Source organism: Triturus cristatus, chromosome 12, assembly GCF_964204655.1.
Source record: "Triturus cristatus chromosome 12, aTriCri1.1, whole genome shotgun sequence".
NCBI classification, from domain to species: Eukaryota; Metazoa; Chordata; class Amphibia; order Caudata; family Salamandridae; genus Triturus; species Triturus cristatus.
In genome coordinates, this window is record NC_140595.1 from 561,454,461 (window position 1) to 561,473,140 (window position 18,680).

Below are 18,680 nucleotides of genomic sequence, written 5' to 3' on the forward strand. Positions count from 1 at the left end.
AAATGCGCATGACGTTGTGGCCAGCCCGAGGCGTCTGGCCAAACCGTCATGCGCACTTAAATGCAGCAGGAACTACTCCTCCTCCCTCTTCCAGGCAAGCCCAGTCCCTCCCCAACCTGGCAGGTTCCAAGAAGAAAATGATAATAACATAATGTTTTTAACGTTGCGGTATTATCATTTACCTTTCTTTTTATACTTAGTGGGACAACTCTCCTCTGCCTTAGCGAAGGAGCCGCCTCCAGTCCCAGGTCTCTCTAAGCAGGGGTAAGTGTGAGGGGCAGGGCGAGGAGGATGCCCCTCTTGGCAGCAGCTGTCAGGGCGGAGGTTTGTCAGGAGCAATCTACTGCTCTGCGTAGACCTCCTCGCCCAGACTATCCCCGCTCGCCGGCCGCCATCGTGATTCTGATGAACGCTGGTCAGGGTGGGCGTTTGCCGTAGAGCAGAATGTCTTTGCCACAGGACCGCCTTGTTGGGACTACCCCCGACATCAGACAGAGTCAGGAATCTCCTGCAGGTCCCAGAGGACAGGATTTTGGCCACTGCAGGCAGCTAGGTGCCATCTTGGCTTGGGGTGTGAGCCTCGCCCTAGTTCTTATATTTTTTTTATGTGCACACCATTCAAGCCTATGCACAGCTGCTACTTGAAATTGCTCCTATTGAATACAGTGTTCCTCATTGCAATGCCGTCAGCTGGTCACGTGAGTGAACTGCAAGAACTTTCTGTCCATTAACCATACAACACCTTCCCGTACAAATTGGTGCTAAGGACCAAGGCAGCATTACGCCCGAAAGTTGTAACCCCTTTGTACATTGGGCAGTCTGTTACACTGCTGACTTTATTTGCTCCTTCTCATCTGTCCAAGGAGGAAGAGAGACTCCATCGTATAGATCCAAAAAGAGCTCTGAGTTTGTACCTCAATTGTTAGAATCACTGGGTGGACAATCAGCTCTTTGTGGGTTTCTTAGTGAAGAAAATGAGCATCTCCAGATGTATTGTTCTTTGTATAAAGATGTGCTATGGTCTGACCAAGGCACAGCTTCCGGAAGGCCTTCTACTTATTTCCACCAGAGGCAAAGCTTGGGCTCTTTGGTTTTACTTTAAAAGAGCAAAGTATTTAGAAATTCAGACTGTCTTTTCTGAACTAGTACTGGACTTACTGTGGGAAATGGGCACTTAATGCCACAGATGGCAGATTAATGGTTTCCTACATGTCTCACTTCGATGAGATTCATAGAACTCTTGTTCCAGAACCCCATGCAACACTTTTCAGACTTTTGTAAACTCTACCTTCAAGATTAATCTTCCAGATGAGTTTGGCAAGGAAGTTATTTGCTAACCTTTTACTTGAAGTCCATGAAGTTGAATCAGCACATGCCAGCTCTTGATTTTGTGTCAGTTTTGCAGTTAAGGATGTTCCCTCGCATTTGAAAGAAAAAATGAGCATTTGCAATGCAATCGGTCTCGCCTTTGGGACCTTATATGTATTTAGCTATGCAGCACATTAGCCTGGGTGCTGAAACATCTACTGTTCTTTAACATGGAGGGAAAGTGAGCACCAAACTGCGTGACACGCCAGGTATGGGAACACATGGAGAGAAATGTTGCCTTTCAGCGGGAAACGGTATAGTCCCAAGCTCTGTTTTTATATAAAATTAGGGCCTTCGGTAGTCATATCACTGAAAATATAAGATTTGAAAAAAAAAATTGGCTTCAGGTGCTCATCGAAGACAATTTCTATGGACTGGAATCTTGAGAATGCTAAAGTGATTCTGGTATTTTACTGATCTCTGCTGGTCGTTTTCTATCAAGAAAGTTAAATAGAGGCAGTTGCCAGAAAAATACAAGAAAGAAAGTCCCTCAGCAGAAAGCAATTCTGGTATTTTACTGACCTCTACTGGTCGTTTTCTATCAAGACAGTTAAATAGAGGCAGTTGAAGAAGCAGAAAGCAATTCTGGTATTTTAATGACCTCTACTGGTCGTTTTCTATCAAGACAGTTAAATAGAGGAAGTTGAACAGAAAAAAAGTCCCTAAGTGGAAGCAGACAAGTCCTAGGGCTGATCTCCAGAGCCTACAAAGTACATACACATAAAAGTACATACTAAAGTATATACAAGAGGACTCGAATGCTCGACCTAAAAAGGATGAAACGTAAGAAGCAAGCCTGTGCCTCGTCTTTTCATTTGTTGGTTTATCAGTTACAAAAGTATTCGCCAAAGTCATGAAAACCAAAGCAGTATATCTCGGGATGTAGGGCCTCTACATCTGACCATGTCTGTGTTACCAACTAATTGAGTGTAAGGCTTAAGAAAATTTACTTTCCCTCCAACTGATCCTGAAGAAAACATGAATGAGAATGGTCTCTTTGAGGGTCAATGGTGTGTTAGAACTAGGCACACGTTAATCCTTCTGCAATAATATTCATGTTCAGAACATGCATGGAAATATAACTCCGGCATTTTGGTTAAACCATAATCGCCATGTGCTGGTGAGCTGCATCTGAAGATAGGACATGGGGTGACAGCATTGTACTGAAGCTTATTTGAGCGAATGCTGTTGCTATTGTTAAGGGATTTTGCTATTACACTTAATCCGGTTACTGCTGGAGAGAGTGGTTGTATTGAGATCCACTGTTGCTCACAAACTGACTAACAGGCTAGACGTTCCATTTGAAGCGATTCTTACAACCGCTTTTATCTGGTTGTGCCATAAGCTCACCCGTGAATATGTTCCTTCAAGATTGTCTCAGTGGTGCCAGACACTAAATCTCTCCTAAAACCTTACCCAGTCTTCCTGATGTGCCTAATTTCTGAAGAAGGATAGCTTAATACTGGGGAACTACATACGCCTCAATATTGGGGAAACAAGATTTCCCAAAAAAACAACCAGTACAATAACAATAAACTACGCAATCCTATTGGCCAGCTTATGAACTCACAACATTTTGTTTTACTGTATTTGATAAGGGTCAGATCCACACCACCTACATATTGCAAATTAATTATAAATAATATAAATCTTCCATAGATTTCTGCATTATAAACATACTGCGCCTTGCTACGTTGTCCTTTGATAATCGCTCTTCTGTGTTATTTTCCAAGTGCGCTTTACTTTAATATTTTTTCTTTGGTTACAAACCTCATGTGGATCGCTGTATCTCAACTCCGCATCCCGTAAAAATATGATATTTGTAGGACACTATCTTCTCATGCGATGGTTGTAACCACATATTTGTACATCAATAGGTTACACACATATCAGTGAATATTGCACAGGATTGTCATATGGGGATTAATGTGACTAAGAAGATAAAGGTTTAATTAAGCTGTGCCTACTTTCCACACAGGGATCATCCTACTAATTTTCTGGACAATGGCATGGACCAGGAACCACAGCGACCAGAAGGAGGGCGACAGTTTTGGGGGTGTAAATAGATCTGTTAATCAGTGGTCCCTGGGTTGGTCACATTTGATATTAGACATGTGGATGGAACGGTCAAGCAGAGGTCACTGTGAGGTGGAGGAGGCAGGAGAGGTGAGCAGAGAGAGGGATCTGGCTGTCGGGCAGTGATCACTTTGATTTTGAGGTTGTTTGGGAGTTGGGCGAGACTCTCTGGCAGCGACCAGATGAAGAACAGTGAGTTCTCTGGTTCCAACACTATTTCCAGACATCTGCCAACATGTGCTCTCGTCTGAGTTGTGGTGATGACCGACCACAATATTTACCTACAGAATGAGGCTAATGGTGATCTTGGGAAATAGACCTGATCACCGGCAGGAAGAAGGAGCTCATCTGAGAGCTCCCTCTGCTAACTTCAAACAAGAAATCTTCATGTGTTCATTTGCGATTTTCAGCTTCCCAGAATAACAAAAAGAAAGAAAATTGCACATTAAATATAACTCCATCTCTTTACATAATCACCTCATAGGAGGAATGTCCAATTAGAAGGGCAGTAGTGCATTTGAATGAGCAGTGGATTAAGTGCCTCGTTAGAATTTATTGCTGCCCACATGTGTGATAGGCAGCTTTTGTAGACATGTTTCGCCGCTATCCACCAGTCTATAAACGTGTGATACCATTCCTGACTTCTGCAGGCTTCTGGACAGCCTTTCTCTAGTCTTGCAGCGGCTCTTCCTGTGTATTTTAAAGTGTCTGCTGTGCTCAGGGGGTGGATTTTTTTAGCTTCAATAGTAGATAAACACGTTTGGCCCGTTTGTTAAGAAAACACAAATTAAATCTAAATTGTAGGTTTATTTCTGTATCTGGATGGAAATGTTAACATTTTTAGAATTCACAAAAGATTTCCATGAGTATTTCAGAAAACATTCAACAAACAAAGGCAGCATTTTTTGTGAATTACAAATTCAGTTCTTCCAAAGACAATTTTGTATGCGTAATTGTACAACGTCTTCACTTGCACATGTGAAAAAACCTTCTCATAGTGTAATTTCACTTGTGAGAAAAGGCTTTCCCCCATAGAAAAACTCTTTTCCCTGAAACCACACGTTAGGGGTGTTTCCTTCCTATTCAAATCCTAGAAATGTATTCACTCCTGCCCACAATAAAAGTGGATCTCCACTTACTGACTTACTGGAGGATAGGTTCTGGACACCTTTGTAAATGCCCACAAGCTGGTGACTTAGGGCCTGATTACGACTTTGGCGGTGCGGGAGCGTGCAGCCTCACTGCCACCCTGCCCCACCAAAGGTCACTGCCGGCCGTGCTCCAGATTACAGGTATTTTTGTATTCTGGCAGACGGACCTTTGGCGTTCCCATGGCGGTGCCTTTAAAAAAGGCACCGCACTGGGAACGTCAAAGGCTGTTCCGGCACTGTTAAGTCCATGCCGTGTAGGAACAGGGGGTACATGTACACAGGGGGGCACACCATGTGCCCACCTGCATGCATACCCAGACGCAAAGGCTCTGTAGGGACCCCTTGTTTCCTCACCGCCAAACTTTTCATGGTGGGCTCGCCGCCGTGAAAAGTGAGGCAGAGAGGAAATTCATAATATGCTTAGTGGTGCCTCAGCAGCACCACCAAGCATATCGCGGCCTCTGGACCATTGCGGCTGATTGCGCCACTGACAGGGATCACAGATCCCTGGCGTTTGCAGTGGTCCCCTCACGGTCCAGCCGCTGCACTCTTAATGCGGCGGTCGGACAACTGGTGCAGCGGTCCATTACCGTCACCGCACCTCCACCACGGCTTCAGTGGTCCCATGGACTGTTGAACTCGTAATCAGGGCCTTGGTGAGTGTGCGCAAATGTCCCAGAACCCCTCCCCACCTAAACCCCCACCCTCCATTCCTGGGAGAGGGTTTACTTCTGTGTTATTGCACCATACTACAGGGGAGTGAGGTGAGGGCTGGGTGTGGTAATATGCAGAAGTAATTTTTTTACGAGTCCAAATGTATTTCTTACCTATTTCTACAGTGAATTTTTCCTTTCAAAAGCCAAGCGATGTGTGTCTAAGGTATATTTACACAAACAAATGGCTTTGTGAAGCTGACAATACATCACAAATACTATACGGGTATCCATTGGACGGAAAAACAAATTGTGCTAAAGGTTACTATTATTATTGTTAAAACTCCTGCCATGTCTCTGCACAGCACTGTCTTGGTGTTATAGTGCATGTCTGGCATCGTGGGAGGGTTAGATTGCCCGGGCTGTCAGAAAAGACGAGCACCGGTGTCAGTGGCTTCTTAGGTGAAAGATAATGCACTTAAATCATGTGAAATGTAAAGCAAAGGAGGACGCTGACTTTCACGGTCATGCCTGCCTGTGCTGTTAATGGGAAACGACAAGCATCTAGCGCGCGAAGGGAGCGTGTGCGTCTTGTTGACGCACCGCGCGCACAGACCTGCTTGTTTCATTGTTCGCTTAGAGTCAGTCGCTTTGAACTCAGTCCTCTTTGCATACGTCCACTCTCTTAACCCCTTCCCCGCTCATGACGGAACCACTCCGTCATGAGCCACGGGTGCGCTGTGCTCATGACGGAGTGGTTCCATCATGCTGCGGCCGTTGGCGGCCGCTCCTCCCACGCGGCGCTAATTCCCCGCCTGTGCGGGCGATTAGCGCAGTGGGTGGAGTCATGTCGGAACCACGCCGTCATGGGCACAGCTCACCCGTGACTCATGACGGCGTGGTTCCGTCATGAGCACAGCGGCGCCGTCAACCCCCCCAAACCCCCCCAGTGCTGCGGCGGAATTCGCGCCGCAGCGAAGGGAAGATAAGATACAGGTACCGCTAGCAAACAAGGTTATTCGACATGCACTGCAGACAGGGCTTTAAGTGGAATGAAAAAACTGGGAGGAGGTCTCTCAAAGGGGCGTGGCCGATATAATGAAGGGAGTCAATATGTTTTTTTCTTCACCCTGAGGGGAGAACTAAAATGGAGATTCCAATAAGGGCCAGTTTCATCACCTGCGTTTAAGAACTGCCGGTGCTGAGGTAGGACTCGGCGCTGAGCGCCGGCAGGACCCGGCCCACTTAAAGCCCTGACTGCAGAGATGGAATCTTGAATATAGGCCTAACTTTACTCTGATTAGCACATCAAGAGTGTTCATTGCGTGGGAGGAGGTTCCCCCGGACCCACCGAAGTAATCTACCCAATGTATTTTGTGCGGTTACCAGTTTTCACCACCTTGCATTTTTCTCCCAGTGGTGAAATCCAGCAAGAGTTGAACGTTTCCATCAAAACAATCTGTCTCATTGAGTAACTGGAAGAATAACGCTGGAAGGGAGCTGCCCTCCATTTTGATGCACGCGCCCAGTGTAACCAAAGGGTCGGACTTCAGTCAGTGATTAATTGTTCTTTCTTCTCCACAGTGATTTTGGTGGATAGAGAAAATAATCAAGAAAGAAGGGATTTACTGAAATCTGTACTCAAAGGAGCAGAGAAAAACAGCGACCGGTAGCTATTGATAAATGTGCATGCCTGCCTGTTGTTGCTATTGTTGGTATTTCAATGTGTGAAAATGCTGTGAATATGGATATACCACCTGTTTTCAGTTGTGCCAATCTTAGTTATTGTATTTATCAGGGCCGACAGAATGTCATGCGTCCTTTATTGATGTGTTTGAATGTTTGAAGTGTATCCTTACTGATTTCATTATAGGGATACGATAACGTTACACATACAGCATAGAGTCTCAATGTTTTCCATGATGATAAAAATGAACTGCCCAGATTCCAGCATCAAGATACAGTTTCTAAAACACCTCGATCATGGGACAGGTTAAATTCTAAGAAGCAAAGGCAGGAGTTTTGTTGTGGTTATAATCTGCTAAGGTTACTTCCACTGTGACCCACACTGCACATTGCTATTCCATGGCTCGCTATGTTACTAGCACCCAACCAATGTGGACCTGCGCAGAAGACCTCCTGCTGTCTTGATGTGCCCTTACTTCTGCCGACTCTGAGGGTATAATACAGTCTGCTTATATCAACTAAGGGTGGACAAAGACAAGGGTGTTTCCTGTTTGGGCCAGGAAGGGCCAATGGCTTGGATCCCTGCCACTCATGTGAGTACCCCACACAGTGTGCCTCTCACACATTGCTAAACTCCGGATTCCCATATTGACATCCTGATCTCTCAAACATATACCTATAGCCGCTCTTCACACCCAGAGAAAAACGTTCCCATTTCAATTATTAGGACATATGCACACATTAACAGATAAACCACCTAAAGGACAGACCCACCAACTCACCCTTCTCAAAATACACCCAAACTGACTTAGGGGACATGTTATACAGCACACGCTAGATATAGTCTTCATCCCAGAAACATCGGTCACGCCCAGATTTATACACCTAGCTATATATCCAGTGCATAGATAGTATTCACAAGGTCAGAGGAGGACTCGCCCACAGGTCTACGCTGCATTCTAGTGAAAAAGTAGCAACTAAGACACTTCACCTTTGTTCACCTGTCATTTTTCACCCTTAGCATTTCACTCAAAGCCTCCTCAATTTTGATTTATAGATCCCTCAAAACAAATAATGACACATAAGTAGTCTAGGACTTATTTGGTGCCTCTTTTCAGCACTCCCACCCTTTCTTTATCAGAGACTTCAATCTTCCCAGTAATGATACATTAAGACAATGAAACAATCTTTCAACATGCTCCCTAGAACTCTGAGCATTAAGCAGAACACCCTCAAGCCCACCACTCCAAAGGCAAACCCTTAACCTTCTCATGGTAGCCTCTTCCTCAATTCATTGCAATACTGCAATCCTCTATTGATTAGATATACCACTATGCCAGCTTATTCTCCATGCTCCACACCCCATCTATGCCAAACCGACCAATAAGAGGAACTCATGACTATAATTTCTTTAACAACTTTCTCCTGGATGCCTCAGGAGGAACTTTTCATCCTCTTCAGCGCTCACCATCACGTCAGACGTCAAAACATTTCTCAACAAATATAGTATAGGCTTGAAAACCTATGTGGAAGTTAATGCACCATTAAAAACGCAGTCCGCCAAGTGAACATTTTCAGCCCCATTGTACACATAAGAACCTTCAGAGAACAAATGCACCATATGAAGACAAAAAAACAAAATGGACATTAACAAAGCAACAACCAGAGGCGAAGCCCTCTTCAAGTAGTCAAAAACTGCACCAATCCACCCTCAGACTCTCATCTCACATTCTGTAGACAAATACAACACTACCTTCTTCGCTGAGATCAACAAAGTCAGATGTCACAATGACAACACAAAGCTGGCATCAGCCTCACCTACCATTCTTCATTGCTGTGTCATCACGTGGACAACTATCAATCCCCTGTGGCACCAAGAACTCATCAATATTTGGAACACACTCCAGGCCACCTCCTATGAAGAGAATATTCTGTCTTCATCAATCATAAAATAGTTTTACAGAGATGTCCTAAAACCCTTCCTCAACATCATCAAGGCCTCCCTCAGACGTAACCTTCCTGAATGACTTCACAATGGAGCAGATCATCCCCTGCTTAAAAAATGTAGTCTGGACCTAGATGAATATGACAACTGCTAAGCCATTACCCACCTTTTTAACAGAAAATCACTGAAAAACTAGTGGTCGTACAACGACTGGTTCACATACACAAGAACAACCTCCTACAGGTATCGAGGGATCTTTCCTCTGCCCCGCCATCTTCAATTTCTACATGGAAATCCTTGGCTCTACATATACCAGTAATATGATCGAATTACGGCACTTAACTCTATTTTAAAATCTTATCATTTAACCAGTCAACAACTTTATATGTGCTTTGAGTTAATTCAGTACTGCATGTTAAGTACCTATGTAAGGCTCAACTTGACAAAAACGTAATTCATCTTGTTCTCCGATTTCACCATGCAACCACTGATTGAAGCCTTGCCATCAGAACTTAACCTTAACTTCTTACATTCCATTTCTCACAGGAAGTGCAAATCTCTTGGGTTAGCTTTGACAAAAACATCTGCTTCAAAAACACATCACTAAGAAAACTAAGACAGCATGGTACAAGCTCTCAACACCTGAAAAATAAATTGAAACCCTTAAGTTTACTAATGCAACTTCAGGTAAATAGTGCAACCCTGGAGGGAGACAATGCTCAGATTACTGGTGTAGCGAAGGCCACGTTGGTACCCCTGAAACACATCCTGTACAATGAGGCTCGCTTCTTCAGTGGCTTTAAGAAATTCCACCACATCACCCGTCACTAGATCACCGTTTAGGCCCGCATCATCTTCAAGATCAGCGGTATTATCCAGGTATACAAGGTCTTTAGAAACAACACCTCTCATAAATGATCAAGAATTCACCCAAGGAGCCAAGACATTGCTAGGCTAAAGAAAGAGAAATGCAGGAAAGAAAAGACAAGTCAAAACTAGGTGTCCTAGATCAAAACTAGCATGCAAGCCTTCTGTGGTTACGTACCTAAGATCTGTAACAACATAAGTATCCACATCAGAACTCTTCCTGCCCTCCTGCAATTCAGAAAGAAGTTGAAAACACATCTCTTCAGAGAATACTATCACTACTCTTATGTTCCTAATCTTTCCATGCTACAGTCTCCATGTTCTTTAATTTTGTCCCTTGTGTTCTCGCCTTTCTGTTAAGCGCTCTGTTGTTCCCCAGCTAGTTTTGTGCTATACAAGTACCCTTTCATTTACGTACTGCACATGCGCCTCTTGTTTAAAGCATTTGGTAGCCCTCGTATGTGGGTAGATACAATGATTAAATACCTTTGAACCTACATTCATTTGAGAAAGCAGCTGTGAAATGCACTTGGCTGCTGGTTTGCAACACTTTAAAATGAAGAAAGATGGATTTTAAAGTTTATATGCAAATACTTTTATTTTATGGTACTCTTTTTTTGGTGATAGATTGGGATCTGGGATGGGGAGTGTACTTGTGAAAAACTTCTTAGTTGCTGTGAAAACAGAGCTTGTCCGTTTGACATAAAGGGGCCAGGCGTAATTGCGCCACTACCCCATCACTTGCCCACCACCTCCTATTTTGGTAACTGCCCTTGTTTATAGGGGCGGTTGAGACATGGTGCTAGATTTGTGGGGTGATGGCAGACATCAACATGGCACTACAAGCTCCAAGGCAACAAAAGCTGCTTCACTGATGGCAAATAAACTCACATTACACAACATAGTGACAAATAAACTGATTGCAAAGTGTATAAATAAAGGCAGGCTGTCTAGGAAGCAGACTATTTTTTTGTAATGAAAATGACAGCAGTGCAGAAGGTGCAGAATAGACTCTTCATAAAGACATCAGAAACATACTGATTAGGGATGCTTTGTGGTGGAAGACCTGTACATGAAGCCTGAGTTGTGGGGGGTGTGGCCAGCCGGCTAAGATGGTGGATGAGTTCTAAGCAAGCTCCACGTTTTCGCCCCATTATCAGGTGACATCGATTAGCTCCCACTGCCATCACAGGAAATAAAAGGACCCAGGATGTGGCTACAGATGCAAAGTGGCCCGGTCCGTGAAAGCTACATGCAGCGGCGCCATTATATCGTGAAACAAAGGCGGAGGCCTGAATCCACAAAGCGCAAGGCTAAAGCCCTGACGTTCCTGCTGAGGACCTGACCCTGCAGGCAGAGACCATCTGAAGCACCCGCACAACTCGGCTGATCTACCGCGGGTTGTGCCACCAAGAGAGTGAGACCTGCCGGTGCACCTCAACAAAACATGACTGACCTGCAGCACCAAAGAAGCTGTGGAGACTGGCCAGGTGGGCGCCTAACCCATGCGACACCGAGCGGCGCCTGCGCCTCATCATCTATGCGGGATCCACAACGTGATAGAGGAGAATCACAGGACCTCAGACAGCCGCAATAGGTGGCGCTTGCCGATGCATGAACCTGAACTGTGATAGCCCGCATGATGTGCTAATTCTCACACCCGGAGACCCAGGTGAGGAGAGGGGGGAGGAGGGCAACTCCATGTCCGTATCAACCGTTTTGTAGGTTCTGCAGATTTGCTCTCTGGATGCAGTCACATAGACCACCTGGGGCGGACTCATTCAGATCCTAACCCCCACCTCCTCCGGGTCAAGTGGCCAGACGCTGGCCAGGTCACACGTGTCTGGCACCTCCAGCCGACAGCGCTCGAGGATCCACCCTTTTGTGTGGCTCTAAGCGCTGCTATACATACCTTTTTCAACACCAACACAGGTTTGGGTACAGATACGGGGACGGAATGGGAAGCACACAAAATGGTGGTCCGTGGGCAGTGGCTGGGGTATCCATAGGCAGCTGGACGGAGATGTGGCATGCCTCAAGCAGACGCTCCTTCGACTTGAAACCGCTGCGGTGACGGACTCTGGCAGCTCAGACTGTCTGGCTAAGACGAGGCAAAAGCATGCGGAATTACTGGAGCGGTTGCGCTGCTCAAATTACGCTGCCCATTCTGCTCACATCCATGCCACCGCGGATAGAGCAGGTCGCCTGCTGGCATGTTTGATCAGACAGGAGCAGGCGCGACGGCCAGTTCTCTCATTGCACTTGGAGTTGGGTCTCCTGCTATACACCCAGCAGGAGATTACTGTGAGTCCATCAAGAATTACACTACCTTGTATGGCACGCTCGTCACTATGGACCCACTCATGCTGGACGGATTCCTATCCCCGCTCTCCCACCCACTATCACACCACAACAGCGGACAGAACTGGAAGAACCGATTGCACTCTTTGAGGTCTAAAAGGCCATTAGAGCGCTGGCCACTGGGAAAGCACCCAGTCCAGATGGCCTGCCAGCAGAGTACTATAAAGCATACGCCTCAGAACCAGCTCCTGATCTGCTGGCCCTATATGAGGCATTGATGTAGACATCATTGATCTCGAAAGCAATGCAGGAATCCCTGCTTGTCTCCTTACCCAAGCCAGATAGAGACCCTGAGCTGCTAGGCTTCTACCACCCAGTGGCACTCCTCAATATTAAGTACAACATTTTGGCTAAAACACTGGCGGAGCGCCTAGCCCCCCTGGTCCCTGCGTTGGTACATGCTGACCAAAACGGATTCGTACCATCTTGTAGCACATCCCTAAACCTGCGCCGCTTCTTCCGTGTGGTCAGATACTCAACAGATCATTGTCCGCATTCTTGGTGCATGCTCCTCGATCTAGAGAAGGGGCTTGACACGCTAGAGTCAGACTATCTATTTGCCACCCTGTCTCGATGTGGCCTGGGCGATCGTTTTCTTCTCTTGATCAGACTTTTATACACTCTTCCCATGGCAAGAGTGATGACGGATCCATATCTGTCAGGACCGGTGATCATCGGTCGTGGCACCAGACATTGATGCCCACTATCGGTCTCCCTAGCCATAGAACTATTGGCGCAGCACTCCGCAGGGGGAGAGCTGAATGGGGCATCCCACTGGGGGACGGGATGCGTTTGGTATTGCTCTACATGCACAACCTCCTTCTCTATGTTAGGGACGTCTGGGTTCCCTGCGATTATGTCACAAAAACGCTTACTGATTTTGCATCCCTGTCTGGCCTGCGTGTTAACTGGGCAAAATCATGCCTGTACCAATTTGACCTGACTGCCCCAGATCCAGAACTGATTATCAATGGAGAGAGCATGCGGTGGCAACCCTCTGTCTTCTGCTGCTTGGGGTGTCAGGATCTACCATCAGCCCGATTACTTGATGGTTGGTAATATCACACATGCGATGATCGCCATAAAATCACAGAAGACCTTCTGGCGGAGCCTACCACTAACAGTTATGGGCCGTATCGCTCTGCTTAAGATGGTGGTGCTGCCCCGACTCTTGTACTCCTTCACAAATCTGCCACTTCACATCCGTCCCCCGTTTTCCGGTCCTTCGAGCGCACAATGAGAGATTTCATCTGGAATGCCACGCGCTGCCGAATCGCACTGTCTAAGCTATATCTACCGGTGGACCAGGGGGGACTTGCAGTGCCCAACATGGAACTCTACTACTTGGCAGCAGAGCTGCAATGGGTAGCCAAATGGGTTAGCGGGCAACACTTAGGAGACAGACACACACCAGCAGGCCAGGTCATGCTTGTTCATCCTGCGACTATTCCATCCCAGGAGAAGGGACACTGTACCTGAAAGGTTGATGCTAGCAGTGGCCTATAGATGCTTCAAGTGCGCCTTATCTCTTACTAATGACTACATTCTGCACGTTCCTGCTTTGCCCATATTGGGTATACTGAGAGGGCAGAGCAGCATCACCAGGACAGATCTCTCTACCTGGGAGGCGGGGCTACGGACACTGGGGAACTTCTACCATGATGGACAACTAGCACCCTTGGACACGCTGGTGATGGAGTATGGCCTGCCACAGTTACAGTTCCTGCTGCATGCCTCTCTACACCCGGCATTACAGGTGTTGTGGGGGGACGTTTCACAGGAACCTGCGACACACCACACTATTCAATACATTCACATTATGGTTACAGGGAGACACCTCGTTATATGGTTTGCTGAATCCCTGCGAACAACCGCAACGCAACACCTGACCTCCCTCAGAAATCACTGGGACACTGATCTTCATCACCCTAGTACTGACAAAGAATGGGCGGGCATTCTGGAGGGACCGATACTTATATCTAGAAATGCCAGATTCTGCCTCACACAATTTTACATAATTCATAGAGCATACCTCACGCCATAAAAAATAAATAGATACTTTCAACGAACTGACTCACTGTCCTCGATGCAAATTGGTGAACGCAGACCTAGTCCACATGCTGTGGGGCTGTACTGCCTTAACTGCCTACTGGCTTGCAGTCACCACTCATTTGGCGGATTTCACCGAACGCACAGTGGAAAACACATGGGAGGTGTGCCTCCTGGGTCTTTATCGCAGATCTAAAAAACACAGGGTGACGTCCCGGTTCATAGATCTAAGGCTAATCACCGCTAAACGTCTGATCACTAGACAATGGAGATGTCCCGAACCTCTGCCGCAGGAAGCATGGTACTGATCCAGCTGCGTACCAACAACAGATACTCCATCTGGGCTCATAAACACACACGTATCGAGTAAACCGCTGGAGTCAAAGTTTATATGATTTCACAATGTTTAGGTTTAGTTATTCAATACTCCTAACTAACCTTTCACTGATCAAAAAGTTCTTTCCTCTGGTCGATGGACCATTAGTTGAACTAGTTGATGGTGACAAGGAACGCAACTCTAACTTCTCTATACCTTAAAGCAAAATAACACACTCAGGAAGTTTTCAAAACCTTTATCTAAAATTTCAAGTGCATGTGAACCATCTCAAATACACAGTGCATTCACCAATCATTCAGCGGAGAGAAAATTAATTAGATGAACAAACAGTATAACATGGACTCAATGAGCAATGTCTAAGGAGAAAATAGGATAGAGAGAAAAGAACATCTGGAAATAATGTGAAGTTATAATTACCAAGAATGGTGTGAAGACCAACCCCCTGGCCAAAGGGCTGGTAAGGGTCCCCTGGGATAGGTCAGGAGACAAAGGCTTCAGGACAGCAATCAGGACAGGATAGTTGACCTCTCTAGAATACTGACGGTTGCGCCGCACCCCTCTCTGACACTCTCTTCCTCCTCGAGATTCTTCCGCGATCTTCTTATCTAACCCAATTAAATTTGGATGGAAGGATCTGCATTCGATTTTTCATCAGCATCTCTCCCCAGCGACAGCATCCATGCCTCTCAGACAGCATCTCGAGCTCTGCTCTCTTGCGATCTCTGCTAATTACCTAACTAAAGCTACATCAGTTATACCTTTCGTTCTTCATGTACCACCCACTAAAGCTTCAATATTGTAAAAATACAAGATCTATTTTGTCAGGCAAGGGGGGAAGATCATCTCACCATGCGTACATGTTACTTTTACTCAGTTTAACCATTGTTCACAAACCCATCCCCTTAATTTTTATTCAAAATCTTATTTCCCACCCGCATTCACATTTCATTTGCAACATTTGTTAATAGTCCAGTATGTAAGTCCATTCCGTTGAACTTTTCACCGTCCGTTCCCAGGATCTTCAACACTCTCAACCTTGGCTTTCAACCAAAAAGTCAGGCATGCGCAGTCCTTTTACTCAGCTTACTTCAGTTACACATGAGAGGCCCAAATGGGCACTAATAATAAAATCAAAAAAACAAATGTTACTTTCACAAAATAAATGGTCTCACTGTATACCACCTATCTCTGCTCTAACCCCCTTTACTTATTAATACTTTCCCTGCATTAGCATTAGTAAAATAGCTTGTTTTGTTTCAGCTCAGCAGGTGTCATGCACGCGAGTCTTCAAGACTCCATTTTAGTGCCTTCTGCTCATGCTCAAGAATTTCCCTCCAAGCATTAGTCGTCATATTGCGTAGATGCAGTTGATGCATGCGCAGTAAAGATTTCCCCCTTAAAGCGTTTTAGTCCTTCATTCGTGTTACTCGCATTAGTAAACACATAAGCAAGCTTCACTAACCCGCGTGTTTGTGTGGTGCGCATTAATTATTCACAAAACACAGTTTATAACTCATTAGTAAGTTAAAGGAGAGGATCGCTTCCAAGCAAGTCTCTTTTCTACGAGTCCTTGCTACATCAGTACCGCACGCTCACAAACTGGGCGCACGCAGAGAGTGTGGCTTTACGATGTGAAGATACCCTGGGGCTACGCAAAACCCCGATAGCAAGCGAATGGGATGTCATATTCCTGTACCTTCGAAATGCCTGGTGACGGCCCCAGACTCCATGCTCTGATTCTGGGCGGGCACTGGAGGCAGCGGGCTACGGTACGTAGTAGACACTCTTACAAGATACAGGACCAACTTACAAATTTGCACTCCAGATCCCATTTCCCTTCACACAGAACCAGGTGAACTACTCAGGCGGGTAGGTTAATTGCTGACTAAGTCTGGACAGTGAGTGGATAGCAGAGATCGAAAATACCAGGGACTTTCGTTGGACAAGTTCACACAGGTAATACCCAGTTTTCCTTCACCTCCAATCTCTTCCGCTCCCTATCCCTCTCTTCTCCTTCCCCACCCACCCAATTCCATTCATCCCACATATGCCGTACATTAACGCCAAGATCACCACAACAAGCAACCATAATTAGTCACTATTCACGCAGAGATGCAGCCACCCCAAAAGTTTAGAAAATGCTATAGCTACAAATATGTACTGACTAAGGATTGTACTGATGTTGTAATAGCTAGGTACTCCACAATTCCTATGAAAAATGTACGTGCATATTCAATGTCCTATGTTAACCTACAAAACAATAAAGAAATATAAACAAAAAAAGAATGAAGCCTGAATTGTAAAATAGGGAAGTGCAGTCTAAGATGGAGAAACACCCCAAAAAACTGAAAGAATTACTCTCTCTAACTTCCTAAATGGTAATGCAAAGTAAACCTTTTGGTTGCAACAGAATTGCCTGAAAAAGAAAACAGTATACTGTACACATTACTGTGCCAACAGAGGCCTACCCAGGATTTCTCTCAAAACACTCTGTATGATAGTATATAAAGCGGAGGGTATAACTTTACTTGTATATCTTAGCCTTTATTGGGCATCACCTTCCAGGTGAAAGACTGCCACTAGGCTCCCATAAGGGATAGAAATAATGTTCCATATCTGGATGTCTGCGACAACTATGATGGGTTGGAAAGGGTAACTAATAAACAGACCCCTTTGGTTGGGGAACTCACTTGGGCAAGTGGTCTCTTTCTCTGGAATCATGAGATGCAATCTGATTGGTCTCTAAAGTGGGAGATTTTCTGGGAGCCGAAGGGCTAAAGTCATTAAAACAACCATAAATAAAGTATGGCCTCACAGGACACATTGTTATAAATACATGCAGTTCCACCAGGCTTGTGCATGCCATTTAAGCCAGTGGGAGACTAGTCTTCTCCTCTTTAGTTGCCCATATACTCCTGGAGCACATTTTAAAGTGTGCGGTCTCTCTGACATGAAACACTGCTGCATATCTGGACCAGTAATGTAGACCATTTGAGATCCCGTAGGGATGGGAGAGAGATTTGGGGGAAGTGGATGACCCAGGCTGGGAAGAGGTACACACCCGGAGAAATAACTATGAAGGCAGGGGCGTAGCTTCAGGAGGGTTGTTTGTGGTGTTACGCTCCCCTAATAAATGCATTTTCTGATAAATAGTTGGGTATAGGTGCTTTCAGTTGGGTATTGCGAGATGTCAGTCCGATTTCAGCAGGAATGTTTACATACACTCAGACAAAAACAAACACACACACTCTCTCACTTGAAAGTCCTCACAAATATTGGTTATTTCACGAAATAGTGTGTTTTCTCTCTTAGTACTCCTACAAATCCGCATTCCTCTCCCTTTCGACTGCCCCTAAGGCCCTTCTCAATGCACCTTGCTTGTCGAATAATGTATTTAAACATTATATGCCAGCCTGATTGTGAGAAAATCTAAATCCCATCCCCCCCAATCTTACTGACCAAGCTATACCCCTGTTTCAGGGCCAGCTTTAGACTGGTTTAGTTGAAGGTGCTTTTTGTGTTCTACTTCCATCGATGCAGACGACTTGCAGCGGGAAGCGTACCCTATGCACAACGATTGAGGAGCTGCAACGAGAATGGTAGGTTACTCTGTCTCATCTGGAGTTGTTGTATTGTCAAAGCATTCTGGTTAGGAATCACAGGAGTTCTTTCAAATCTGCTAGAAGGTGTTTGCCTGTTAATACTGCTGTGTTTCATGTGTGCGGCGAACAGGGATGCCTAGACATACTCAAACATAAACCACTTTGGGATTGCACGAATATCACACAGATGTGGGGTTCACCGATGCCCCAGAGTTGAAAACATCATCTGTGGGTATGGGTGTATTCTTGGAGATGGAGAAGGAGATGAAAAGGCTTTCACCACAATTGTTTCTAGAAAACGTAGAAAAATAAAATGAATTGAACCTGAAAGAAGTACCTGAAATGGAAGCCAGTGAAACTTATCTAAAGAAGCTAGTAATGGGTAACCGAACAGTCCATGACATTGTGCTGGATCCAATAATCCAAAAGTTTGAAATAAAAAAACAGAAACCTGAGGAAGTTTGAAAACAAATTACGAAGAAAGGACCCAAGAACACAGCACTGGACACTTGATGCTTACCACAAAGTTTTCAAATAGAGGAAACCTATTTTAGAAGAGAACACGATTTGAACAAAAGCTATTGC

General features: G+C 45.4%; 1 protein-coding gene across 4 annotated transcripts in view; it reads left to right on the forward strand.

Annotated features, from left to right (window-relative positions):
• Positions 1-18,680, forward strand: part of RPGRIP1L (RPGRIP1 like) — a 673,080-nt gene that overhangs the window by 613,549 nt on the left and 40,851 nt on the right. For all 4 annotated transcript variants that reach the window (XM_085639033.1, XM_085639032.1, XM_085639035.1 and 1 more), the window contains exon 24: positions 6,833-6,917. In XM_085639033.1, coding sequence (XP_085495159.1) covers positions 6,833-6,917 — 85 coding nt within the window. The remainder of the gene's footprint in view (positions 1-6,832; positions 6,918-18,680) is intronic.